Source organism: Balaenoptera physalus (assembly GCF_965194825.1).
Source record: "Balaenoptera physalus genome assembly, chromosome: 1".
Classification (NCBI taxonomy): domain Eukaryota; kingdom Metazoa; phylum Chordata; class Mammalia; order Artiodactyla; family Balaenopteridae; genus Balaenoptera; species Balaenoptera physalus.
The window spans coordinates 174375151-174389411 of record NC_138882.1 but is presented as its reverse complement, the minus strand read 5'-3'; the positions used below and the strand labels follow the sequence as shown (position 1 = coordinate 174389411).

The 14261-nt window shown below is 36.4% G+C and overlaps 1 protein-coding gene across 16 annotated transcripts in view; it reads right to left on the bottom strand.

The window, feature by feature from the left end:
- EYA3 (EYA transcriptional coactivator and phosphatase 3) overlaps positions 1-14261 on the bottom strand; it is a 121272-nt gene that overhangs the window by 31491 nt on the left and 75520 nt on the right. For 11 of the 16 annotated variants that reach the window (XM_082440323.1, XM_082440313.1, XM_082440314.1 and 8 more), the window contains 3 exons: positions 13845-13981; positions 6950-7087; positions 336-421 (listed from right to left, as the gene is read on the bottom strand). In XM_082440323.1, the coding sequence (XP_082296449.1) occupies positions 336-421; positions 6950-7087; positions 13845-13981 (361 nt within the window). The remainder of the gene's footprint in view (positions 1-335; positions 422-6949; positions 7088-13844; positions 13982-14261) is intronic. The other 5 variants (XM_082440319.1, XM_082440318.1, XM_082440317.1 and 2 more) reach the window with 2 other exon arrangements.

Below are 14261 nucleotides of genomic sequence, written 5' to 3'. Positions count from 1 at the left end.
ACTCTCAGAACAAATAACTGAACAAAATAGAAAAATAAATCCCTACCCTCACGGAGCTTACATTCTTGTGGCAGCAGGGTAAGAGACAGACACACACACAGTAGATAAAGGAGCAGATACAATCATATCATTCATAGTCTTAGCAATGGAATGAGAGAAACTGGGTAGTAGCCTGAGAAACCATCCAAGGTCTCAGTCCTGAGGGCATCCAGAAAAAGGTCTCTCCACAGTCCATACTGGTTGTTTCTTAGATTGGCAAACTGATAATGGAAAGAAGAGAGGAAGAGCTAGCTAGATGAACCATATCAACAGGAGGAACAAAAGCAGCACCGTACCTGGTTTGAGATGCTGGAAACTGCTGCTGCTGGAATATTGGCAATAGTAGATGAAGTGGATATCAGGCTGGCATTTGTGCTTGAAGCTATAAGATTGAAAGTGTTTAAAGATATTATGTAAAAGCCTAAATGAAACTGAAAATATATTCTGTCCTAAGGAAACAGATTACAAGGAGATAAAAAACATTGGCAAAGGAAATAAATACTATATACTGGTTTTGCTCTTTTGCATGCCATACCTTAATTTAGACTTGATTAGAAATAAAACAGTTCACACATTTTTGTTTCAACTTGAGTCTTCAACTATTCCTACTAAAGTCCTAGAAGGATACAACACAATGCACTGGTTCATACTAATGATACCAGTGAAATGAGAACCTAAACCAAATCACTCCAGTCCATCTTCTCTGGCAGCTGAAAAATAACTCACCTGCAGTGTGACCTACTGACACCAGTAGAAACAACAAGAACTCTGGTAAATCCATGTGTTAAGTCCTACACTGTGATATTTACTGTCACTTGCCCCTAATTATGCCTTTCCTGGTGCAACACAATTACTCTGAGAAATTGATGTAGTTCTCCAAATTCTCAAGTGCTTGGAGTTGCTTCAACAAACACCATGTTCTGGCATTTAATGATTTCACCCATGAGCCTGGAAAAATTCGGAAAATATTCAATATTATTCTGGCCAGGGAAAAACTTACTTCATAAGCTACTTAGGCTGCCTGTCTCAGGACAAGAAATTTGGTTTTTTTCACACCCTTCTATCACAGATTCCACCAGGGTTTTAATAAAATCCTCAGTGACTGGTATTTGTCACAGTGACATTTTTCAGGTGGACAATGTAGGTGAAACTGTGAGGTACTGCTCTTGAACTCCTCTCTTTTGCTCATCATAAGCATACTTATACATGGTTTCTACCGCAGTCGCACACACCATAAAGGCTCACCATCAGGTAGACCACACTATCTGACTACCTATCCCATTGGCGGCAAAGTCCTCTAGAGGGAAAGTTATTAGGAAAACCTCCATTAAGAATAGTGCAAGTGGGCTTCCCTGGTGGCACAGTGGTTAAGGAATCCACCTGCCAATGTGGGGGACACGGGTTCGAGCCCTGGTCCAGGAAGATCCCACGTGCCGCAGAGCACCTAAGCCCACGTGCCACAACTACTGAGCATGTGCTCTAGAGCCTGCGAGCCACAACTACTGAAGCCCGTGCACCTAGAGCCTGTGCTCTGCAACAAGAGAAGCCACCACAATGAGAAGCCTGCGCACCGCAACGAAGAGTAGCCCCCGCTCACAACTAGAGAAAAGCCCGCGCACAGCAATGAAGACCCAATGCAGCCAAAAATAAATTAATTAATTAATAAATTAAAAAAAAAAAAAGAATAGTGCAGGTGAACAAATGCAGCAGAAACTTGAGAGGACTGGTCAAAATCATAGGGAATTTTTATCCCTTTCCCCAAGGGTACTCTGCTTAGAAGAAAGTCTAGAAGAGATTGAGGTAAATTAGATATACGGAACAGCTACTGCTAGCTTTCAGAAGAACTTGGGACAAAGAAGAGTTAGAGTAATTTGTCCACAGTCATGGGGTTAAAGGTAGATAGTCAAAATGACAACTGTGATCTCCCAATTCTTCATCCACTGCCCTTTCTTTCCTCAGAGTCAGTGGCTGAGCTAGGGATCAGATTTCGTCACTATCCAGGGAGATTTTCTTTTCTACAGTACTCCTTCCCCCAGGTAAACTAAAGGATTCTTGTCTACTTTCTTAAACCCAACACCTAAATGAAACAGATTTTATAATTTATAGATGATATTTTCTTCCCATCAATATTTTTTCCCCTAAGGGGGAAGTCATAAGAAATCATTGTATATAAGCTAAATGACTCTACAAGTAGTTTTTAATTATTCTTGTGGGAAAAGAATTTTGAGTACATTCCAGATTCTATTACCAGTACATTATGCTAGGCAGGCCTGCTGGCTAAACACAGGTGATTTAATGTGGGAAAGAAAATGAAGTATTTAATCTCTTAAGTTTATCTCTCCCAGCAAACTCCCATTTCTAGATCAATTTTTCTATAGCCCTAATCCTAGCGTGTATTCCTCTTTTCCTCCCATATACCTTTAATTCTGTTCTACCTTCTTAATGATTTATAAACGGTTAGAGGTACAACTCATTCACATCTGATATCTGCACACATGGGGAAAAAGGTGCTCTGACTGACAAGGTAGTTTTATAAATTTAACAATTTTCAGATCACTTACAGAATTGGGCTGCAGGTAAAAAGGTAGACCTTACAAACAACTGGCCACATATTCTTAATTATCCCTGACAGGAAGTTTAATGACTGGATTAGCTAGTTGTTGATACCAAGTTTTTAACAAGTACAGTACTAAAAATCACAAATTCCTCTCAGCAATAGTGGCTTCTATTACAGGAAATGTTGGTCTGCTAACCTAGAAAGTTTATAGGGCTCAATAACAGTTCTTTCTCCAACTCAATCAAATAATTTCTAACATGTGTTATTCATTCATTCATTTGTTCATCAAACCAGGGTCTACTATGTGCCCAGAAACGGTTCCAGCCACTGAGGAGTAGAGTAGTGAACAAGACAAAGTCCCTGCTCTCATGGCGTTTAAATTCTAGTGATAAAAGTTAGATGATAATTAAATAAATAGTATTTATTTAGGCTCTTGTAACCAGCATTGAACCCAAGCTAAACTCACTTTAAAATATACACAATCACTACATGCCGTACCCCCTGCACAACGATGACTAAATAGCCAGGCACCTCAAAAAAAAAAGCACTGATCATCCTCCATAAATATACACCTAGGTCTCAACAACAACAAATTAAACTGAAGATTTAAAAAACAAAAGCAGCAGCAATAAAATATGCAACAAAAATAAATTTAGAGGATAAAATAAAACTCAAGTGGTAACTCTTATTGATACATATATTTAAAGACTATTAGCTCTCCAAATGCCAACGGCATGGCCAGTTGTTTTCGGATAGTTCCCACTCCTGTTTTGCAACAGAGCTGTGAAATCATAGAAAGACAAAGCTTCTGAGAACCATGCCCCATTAGAGATCCACCTGAAACAGTCAGGATACAGAGATAGCTTTAATCAGAAGACTGTGGTTATAGAACTGTGAGAGGCACAGTTGAATTAAGTGACATTGCCCCAAAGCTGGAGGGTAAACCCAAGGGTTAACGGCACATAGAAGTTGGTGCAAGATTTAGTTTCTACCCACCTCTCTAATTTTATGAATGTTTCTCTACCACCCATGCTCACCCAGCTTTCGAGTTACTCAAAACAAGAGAGACTCTTTCTCACTCAAGGACCTTTGCAATGTTGCTCTCCCTGCCTGAATTGTTCTCCCTGGTCTGTCCCTCTTGCCCTCCAGCATGATCATTCCTTCTCAGCATGTCTACTTCCAGAGAGACTCTCTCTGGACTCCTCTATTAGGATTAATTCCTTTCTTGTTTTCCCAGTCACAACAACCAATTCTTTTTTCCTCTCAGAGCACTTTGCAAAACCTATTTATTTATTTACTTGTTTGTTTTCTGCCTCCCCTCCTAGTCTGTAAGCTCCATGAAGGCAGAATCTTACTACCTTATTCATCACCTCCAACATCCAGCAAAGCACCCGGCCTACAACAGGTAAAGCTCAATAAATACTCGTGGGATTCATGAATAGTATGTCAAGGTTATCAAAAACAAGCAAAATGTGAAAAACTGCAGTCAAGAGAATCCTAAGGAGCCATGACAATCAAATGAAATGTGGTATCCTGGATGGGATCCTGGAACAGAAAAAGGACATCAGGTAAAAACTAAGGAAATCTAAATAAACCTAGGATTTAATTAATAATAATGTACCAACATTGGTTCATTAATCATAACTAATGTTCCATTCTAATGTGAGATGTTAATAATAGGGGAAACTGTGTGCAGGGTAGGGGGATATATAACTCTCTGTATCATCTGCTCAATTTTTCTACAAATCTACAAAACTACAATAAAAAATAAAGTCTATTAAAATACAAAACAAATCTCCTAGTCAACGAAAGACTCTTGTGTGTTACCAACACTATCAGAGCCCAAAGACATTCACTGAAATTCAAGGTTGGGTTAAAATTAATTCTGAAATTTCTGAAATTAATTTTGCTACTTGAATTTTAATTATTTAAATCATCTCAATTGAAGAAAATAACCAGAGATTGGGCCACACAGTCACAGACACTCTAGGAAAAGGCTGATATAAAGAAGCCAGATCTATTTAATCAAAGGGTTTTCACGAGCATTGAAGTATAAACTAAAGAAAAGGTTTTGATCAGAGCTGATCAAGCCAGAAGTGGAATTTGCTGTAATTTCCCTAACTTCCCCCGGGAAGATGGGCTATTGTCAATTGTTGAAAGCTTCCGGAGGGGATGAGGGGACATTGCTGTTTTGACCACTTAAAAAAAAAAAAATCAATACAATGCTCCTTGTTTTTATTCCGTGGAATGACTGGGTAGTTACACAGGGGGGAAGATGAAGCCCTGGAGAGCTGACATTAATTATCTGTGCTAAAGGAAATGAAAAGTGGGGGTGAGGAGAGTGATACTGATAGAGGAGAATCCAGGTGATTCAAATGTGCCAGTAATACCCATATTTCCTTTTAGCCAATTGTTACCACTTGCTTTCTACCAACTTTTTCTCAGAATAAATGGCAAAAATTGGTAACTTGATGGTTAATTTCTGCCTTAATTTCTACCCTTTGCCAAAGTTCTAATGGCAATATAATGGGCCAATAGGTTAACCAGAAAAGGGAAGGGAAATGAATTTAAGTACTTGCAAGTATAGGTTCTCAATTATGGGAGGTGATATTGATACCATGACTTCTACATTGAAAATCATAAACATTACACCCATGTGCTGGGGTCAGGCTGCCCAGCTTACATCCTTGACTTATTTACTGTGTGTCTTATGTGCCAAATCTGTAAAATGAGATTAATGACAGTACTTCCCTCATAGGTGTGTTGTGATTACATGAGTAACACCTATCTCTGCTAAAATAATGCTAAGCACATAATACGCACTTAACAAATACCAACAGTGATCATTATTAGCACAATGGAGGAAATTGGGTTAATTGATCTAAAGGGAAAAAATGTACTAAAAGGTAAGAAAGAAATTAGGATAGTGGCAAATGAGGTTGAAAGCATAGCTTCATGACTTTTTTAAAGCAATGGTTCTTAAAAGACCCCCAAAAGGTGGTTCCTCTTGTTTTACAAAGAGGGAGAAGTAAGCACAGCTATCAGGTTCCTCAAATTCAAGGTACAAGTACAGACGAGTGGTGGTTCTACACCTTGGGAGAGGATTATTAATATAAAGGAAGAGAACTCCTTGTTTTTCTTTCATGACCTAGGTGTAGTCATCAGAGATATATCAGTTTAGGAGGGACTTGGCTACTAGATTTGCCTGTAGTTGGACCCCAAAGCCTACCAAAGTAGAGGAACACTTTATAAAAATGAAAGGGGGTAGAGGAGAAGACAAAGTCATGCTCTTGAGTTTTTTCCTCCTGGTTTGTTCCCATTTTAGAAAGAAAGAAGGGGGAGGGGACAAACATAAAAAGAAGGGAAAATAATTAAGAGGAGACTCCGTAAACAATAAGAGATAAAGGTAGCTCAGAGCAAGGTCTTAGGAATGTAGTAACCAGTTGTTCCCAACAGACTAAGAAAAAGTAGTCCTCAATCATTTTATTGAAAACAGTTAATACTGAAAATCAAAATATTTTAATATAATCTACATCAAAACAGTTTTTCATCATCAAAGTTTATATTTTAAGAATACCTAGGACTGGTTTTATAAGGAATAATATTTAAAAGCTGGGAGAAATCAGGAGAAAGGAGGCAGATGAGAAGCCAAGTACATGGACATTAATTTCCAATTTGGAGCAATGACAAATTCCCTGCATTGGACTTGGAAGGGTAAGGAATTAACTTCACAGTGCCTTTCGAGTTTCTTTGTCTTCATTCCAAATAGTCCTGTCATAATTCTAACCTTTTAGAGGAAGAACTCAGGAAGGCAGAGATGTTTAGAGTTCAAGCTTTAATGCTATGCTTTCCATCACAAAATAGAAACAACACTGAATTTTTTGAACAAGAGAAAAGCTCACCAAGAAGTAGTAAATGGGGGTGGAGGTATAACAAAAACCACAGCAGAAAAGCAGCACACATCTCACAAAGCAGCACTCAATCTCACTTTCCATTCTATTTGGACTTCACATAAAAGAAGTCAGCAAAGCTCTAACCCATGGAGTCTTCTGCTCATTTACAGGACAAAATGCCACTGAGAACAGACTAGAACAAAATTAGACAGGTTTTCTGGACACCAACGTGCAAAAGAGGAGTCTTCAATTCTATTAAGCAGTTCACAGTCAAAGGCTTAAACTACTTATGAACCACACTCCTAGGTTCTAGTTTGTCTAACACAAAAAGCATGCACAAATGCAAATATCCTATATTACCCAGTATGTTTGGAGATACAGGTAGATTAAAAACAAAAAACAATAATAATTTAAAAAAAAAAAACAAAAAAACAAAACACACACAACCATGCCTGTTTACCTTGAATGGGATAAGAATAATGTGCTGGGCTTGGCTGGCTTGTGGTTAACCCTGTAGTGCAGGTAAGAACACTGTGTTGACTTGGAGATGGAGTCTGAGTTAAACCACTTTCAGGTTTCATACCTGGCCACAATGCACCTGAATCAGATAAATTGGACCAATTACAAACAAAACACTGGAACTGAGGAGCATGGTTATGCTTTCAAATATCAGCCAGTAGGTTTAAAATCAAAATCTTAAAACAAAAATAAATTTGCTTGTAAGAGAAAATTATTGAATCTCCCACTCATAATATACCACAAGCAAATACAATTTCAAAGAATTGGGAAATGGGGCCATAGAAACAAAAATCTTGTCAAAAACCCAATAGTGATATGTATGTATGTAAGTTCACTTCAATGGTTGCGGAAAATTGATCAGCAAAGGGCTACTGACACCCTAGCATTGTTGTAGAGTGCCTGACATTCCTGTAGAGTGATAAATCATTTATCTGCATCGTCTAGGTAGGAGACATTCCACATACGTTTAAAATTCACTTACCCATTAAACAAGCACCAGATTTTTCTAAAATGTATGTATACTTCTCTGCCTTCTTAAGCTGGTTATTTTATTACCTTTATTTCTTCTGATTAGGAAAGACATACCTGCTTACTTTTATAAATTAAAAAACATTAACAGAAATATAATTTCTAATTTTTAGAAATAATAAAGTCATATATAATCCCACCATCCAGACTTAACCGCTATTCACAGTTTGCATAAGAGTCACTCAGATTTCTTCTGTTTACTAATCTTTTTTCTTCTTTTTAATAAAAATGGCATGTTACATGCTGTTCATAATTTGCTTTTCCACATAATACCTGAGACATATCTTTCCCTGTTAGAACATATAAGACATCATAGCTATTCACTTTTATTTTTATCACAATGCTCCTAAGTGACAATCTTTCTAAAAAGTATTTATATCCTTTCCTGCCTTCTTAGCAGGGAGGAAATAGTGACCATACCTTTTCTCAGATCTATACTGTGCTGTGCTATGTACATTACAGAAACATCCCCAGAGGCTACTGCAATATGTGAAGACATTTGCTTAGTACTAAGTAGAACTCAATTATAGTTCTATGATTTGAAGGCTCTTGTATCACTTTGTCTTTTCTCTGTGATCTGTCACTTCTTGACAATCTCCTGTTTCTGGCCGTATCTCCTTTTTCATTTGCAGTAAACTAGGAAACCATTAAAAAAGCTTGCTTCTACACGACAGCCTAAGGATATCCTTTATGAGTGAAGAGTTTTTGTCATAAAAATTTTTTTTTTTTGGCCGCGCTGTGCAGCATGCAGGATCTTGGTTCCCCAACTGGGGATCGAACCCATGCCCCCTGCATTGGGAGCATGGAGTCTTAACCACTGGACTGCCAGGAAAGACCCCAAGTTTTTGTCATAATTTTGGCTATGCAAAAGTCTATTAAAAACCTCACTGCAGGGAGGAGATATGGGGATATATGTATAGGTATAGCTGATTCACTTTGTTATAAAGCAGAAACTAACCCACCACTGTAAAGCAATTATACTCCAATAAAGATGTTAAAAAACAAAACAAAACAAAAAATACCTCACTGTGCTCTGAATAGTTATAGCTACTGGATCAATATAGTTGAAGTTGATAATTAGGCCCAAGAAGATTCATCAAACACATTCCAGGTAAGAAATCAATACCAAGGTCAGCCACAGATTCAAATTCAATATTACCTCACTTCATATACTCTTAATCTGATAAGAAATTTATAAATATATAATGCTTTGAGAATAAGGACCTCTGCTTCACCAGGGCACTCACATATCTTAGTGTAACTCAGATCTGTAAAATTTGTTGATAAGTAAATGTAAGAATAGTAAAAGGAGATGTGAAAATCTTAAAAGGTTCACAGTGGAACATGGTAATTGCCTTGTCTCAAACTCTTTTTTTTTCTCATTGAAGTATAGTTAATTTACAATGTTGTGTTAGTTTCTGCTGTAGAGCAAAGTGATTTAGCTACACACACACACACACACACACTTTTTCAGATTCTTTTCCATTATAGATTATTACAAGATATTTAGTATAGTTTCCTGTGCTATACAGTAGGTCCTTGTTATTTACCTATTTTATATACAGGAGTGTGTATGTGTTAATCCCAAACTCCTAATCTATCAAACTAAAGCATTAAAAGAACAAGACGTATTCTTTTCTCACCTACGAAACACATGAAATAACATATTTGAGGAGATTAAGGAATGCCGACGTCTCCAGCACGAATTAGGAGGGCTGCCCTCCACCCCCTTCCACCCCTTGGTTCAGGATGATTTTCAGTCTTGCCCAGGTAAGCCACAGCTTAATTCCTTGTTATGGCTGACATTTAACAATAAAAAATATTTGAGAATGTAGTTTTTTTAAACATTTATGATGTGAAATTTGAATATTAGTGCTAAGATTCTTGGTGGTTGACTATCACACTTTTTAGAAACATAGAAACAACTTGCCTTTTCAATGTCACAATAACTTTCAGATTTATTGTAATCAATGTGTTTTTTTTCTAAATAGGTTCTGAACCTGAGGTGTTGGGTTTGGAAACATGTTTATTATTACACTGTCCTAAAATACTATCTTACTAATAAGAATAGTATTAACTGAGAGAGTTTTGCTAGTCTCATTATTCAGTATGTATCTTTAAAGTTTCAAAATGTAAAATTTCTATAAACTGGTCCATCTTATAAGGTCAGAAATTAGTGCAAAATGTCCAAGACAAGTAGAGAAAATAATAGATAGTTTTGAATGTTTTTGGGCAGAAACATGAAGTAGCTATTGAATATTATTTTATGAAGAACAGAGGAATAAAAGACAATATGGACACTGCCTCCAGTATCACTGTAGCCCTGCTCTTTAAATGTGTGTGTATCTATCTGTCTATCTTCCTTTAAAAGCACTCTTTCCAGAATTCCAAGTAACAAGTAGCATGAACAAATGGTGTGACTGTAGAGCACTAATGCCAGCAGCAAAGAAGAAATGAAATCCTGGCTTCCTGCCTCCTGGTCCACTGTTCTTTGCCTACAAGTAGACTTTCTCAAGTCATTTTAAGCACCAAGAGCCTGATGTAGAGCAGCAGCTGATGTAAAAATGGAAAGGAAGTCTGCCTCTGAGTGCTGTTCTCCTGCTGCCCCACAGTGGGGTCTTATCACAAACTCTACCCAAGTTTCTCAGCACAAATACTTCCCCCCTATTGGTTAGTCACTAACCAAACTAATCTGAGCAGTTCACTTTGCAGTAATATATATCAGAGTAGAGGAAATTTAGAGAAGATTAGTTTGGTTAAGAATTGAAGTACATATAAATGCTAAAAAAACCACATGAAAGAATATCTTGTTGATTTAATACCTCACTGGGATGAGCTCTTATAAATACTAAGTAATTTAATCTGAGTACTTTTGTTAACTATAAGTAGATGTATATTATGGAAAATATAGAAAGTGAAAAGAAAAAAATTGCATAGTCTCATCACACACACAAAAAATACAGACAATTCTCATTTTTGCACGGGACTGTGTTAACTGAAACCTGTACACATTGGAACTGTGTCCTCACTTTGCGTGGTTCCTTGGTAACTGAGATCAAATCTGTACTGCCTGTACTGTTAACATTCAGTTTTTCTTCCAAATTATTCTTTATGTACATATTTTAAAAAACTACTAACTTGGTATATTATATTGTATTTTCAGTTTAATATACTGCTTTTTTCAATTAATAATAAACTTTTTTCAAGGCACTAAATATTCTTTAAGAATATGATTTATAATGGCTACACGGTTTTCCATTCTATGGATACACTGCAATTTAACATATACCTTTCAATTCAATATGTCTGTTGTTTCCAATCTTTTGCTATTATAAATAATGCTGTGATGAATATCTTGGTAGTAAATTTTTGTGGTTATCTCTAATTAATTCCCTAGGATAAATCCCTAAAAGTAAAATTACTGAGGGATATGGCATGAACATCCTTAAGACTCTTAATACATACTGTCAAATCTCCATCTCATATTAAAGTTCTTTTAAAAGAAGGTAGAACAATGGCAGTTAAGCCAATCTTTTATGAGCCCCTAAAAACGAACGAGTACCCTTTCTCTCACACGTATTCATGCAGATCACTGGAAGTTAAACCTCAAATCCTCATTCTACCATCTCACCAGATTTCTATATAGCTCTGAAAAGATATGACCACCATTCCTTTACTTTGAAAGATTAGTCATAATATGGGCTTCTTAGATTTCCTCTAGTCTTTTCTCACTTCTTTAAAAGGAGGAAACTTTTAAATTTCAAACTCAACTCTGAGATTAACTTTTTCATACAGACCTAAATTTATGAGCACTTCTGGAATTAAACAGACCGGGGTGCACTTCTAATCCTAGGCATTTACTAACTGTATGACCTCAGGTTAGTCACTTAATCCTTCTAAGCCTGTTTCCTCATCTATAAAAAGGGATAATGCTGCCACTTACTTTTTAGGGTGGTCCTGAGGGTTACATAAGAAAGTATTGTAAAGTGTGAAGCACTCATTCTCAGCATACTGCTTGCGTAGCAAGCACTCAATATTATTACAATATATTATTAATACTGTATAAATATATAACATACAATCGTATTACAGTAAGATTTTCTAAAGCTCTGTTTACATCTGAAATAAAATAACAGACTAGCTAATCTAGTTTTAGTGCTAACAGGCAACACTAAGATAATAAAATTACCAAAATCTTCACAAGAAAAAAAGAAATGGAGTCTTTTTTTTAACTGAAGTGTAGTTGATTTACAATATTGTGTTAATTTCAGGTGTATAGTATACTGATACAGTTTTTTTGTTTTTTGCAAATTATATTCCATTATAGGTTATTACAAGATATTGGGTATAATTCCCTGTGCTACACAGGAAGAAATGGAGTATTTTACATCTGAGTGATATAAAAGAAAAGAAGCCATGTGTTAAAACATAAGAAAATGTCTTTCAAAAATACAGTCACTTTAAAAAGCATTATACACACACACACACACACACACACACACACACACACACACACAAAGTATTACAAACATTTCCTTAAAATTTCCTTTATAAAATTTGAGAATATGCCATACCTATCATTCAAAGGCAAATTAAGCTAATGAACAGTTCTCTCTGAATTACTGATAAGAAAAACTTACTAAACAAGTTTCCCTCACCCCCAATTATTAAACAGAAATAGATTAATAAAAGAGCCTGTTAAAACCAATATTTCTTTATAAAATAAACACTGTTTCCTTCAAGTTTTTAACAGGGATCTACCTATTTTACAGATTTTTCTTTCTTTCTTTAAAATGAGGGAAATGCTGTTATTATAAAAGATACCATAATATCTAGGACCTATATGCACATGGCATTGTGCTAGGTTTTCCAAAATCTGAGTTCAGAGATATAATAGGAGTTTTATTTAACACTGAACAGCAGAAATAATCAACTGTTCAACAATGTCATAAAGGGCTTTTGGCTTTCTAATAAAGAATTTAAATCAAAACAGAGAGTAAAATAAAATGTGAAATACTTTATACTTGCTGGCCTATTGTTAGCCAGCTGTTGATAAATTAGCTTTAATATATGCAAAAAGAAATAAACACAAACATATTCACAGAGTCCTGCTTCCGAAAGGACTGCTCAGTCTTGTCTGGTTAAATGTATCAGAAACATAAAATTTTAGTATATACCGACAGGCACTGAGGCATGGGTGTACAAACAGGAAAGCAAGAGCATTTCTGTTTCTCTTCTCTCATGAAGTTATCAACTACCACTATCATTAAACATAACCCCCAATTTTTGTTTCTAGTAGTTATCAGGAGCTAAGGAATGCTAACAAGGCTCAAGATAAGAAAGCTGTCAGTATCATAAAAGAGTAGCCAAATAGGCCAGGAAAAGTAGGAATCTCAAAACCAAAAGCAAGCAACACCCAGAATCTGTGGCAATCTGAAAGATTTCTCTAATTCCTAGCTAGTTTCAATAAAGGCTACACAGTTATAATTTTATTAACATATTGAATATTTTTTTAAAAATACAGTATTCTCTTAATTTTCTGACACCAGTTCTAGGAAAGCAGGGAAGGGGCAATAAACCACACTGACAATATCTATCGATTAACACACACACAGAAAAAGCACAGACATTAAGTGCCCAAAGAACCTCAAACTGACTTCTAGTAAATCATTCTAATTTATAGTTCATGTACAAGATACCTAAAACCAAAGGACAAAACTCTCTATGCACATGATAAGGTTGTACAAAATTGGGGATTTCCCCCTCTAAGACGACTTTCTGGTTCAGCAGAGAAACAACTGATCAGTTTGGGGCAGCAGGAAAGGAGAGGGAGAAATTGACAAAACAGAGCGGGGTTGGGGGGGGCAGAAAACCATAAGGTACATTCCATCTGGATATGTAGATTACTTGGTTTTAGCAAGAAATTAGCCACCTCAAAATAAATTTGTCATGGTATCATGTTTTGTATGAAGTAAGTCAAATCAACAGTAATTCCTCAAAGAGTTTCCAAACACTTGAAGATTCCAAGCTTTACAGTCAAGATTTAGTATCCTGGAAATAGCTACATTATGGCAGATAAACAACTGAGTATTGAGAAGTTATGATTTTATATGACATGCATCAAATATACTGCTGGAAAGTTGCATATCCAACTTCTATCACACCTGTGCCTGAGCAGGTGCTCTGCCAAGAACAACGTGGCATCTCTCAGCTTCCTGATCAGCCGTGCTCGCTTTTGGGGGAAAGACGGAAATTTCTGGGGGATAAAATCAACATTCTTAGCAACTGCTCACAACAGAATGCCTTACCGAAAGGAGGTAGTCCATATGTTTGGGTTGCCTGAGGGTAGACAGCATAGGGTTGAGACTGCTGCAGTGGCTGATACTGAGTCTGCCCAGGGTAAGCAGTTTCCGAAACAGGAACTGAGAGGATATGTGCATAAGGTCTAGAAAAGTTCAAGAAAACAAAAACTTTCATGTGAGAAAAGTAGGGGAAATAGCTAATACCACTAACAGCAAAGAATCAGCAATGAGGAGACTAACCTGCCACATAAAATGTCTCTTACTATGGTCAGAAAGTAGAATTATTTTTTCCTTTCCAGGTTCTACTGTCACCTACCTAACAAACAATTTTACAGAAAATTTAATAGTTTCAAATATCTTCCTCCCAAGGTCCAGTTACTATGCCTCAAACATTTGTGGTGTGCCACATGCAAGGCCCTATGT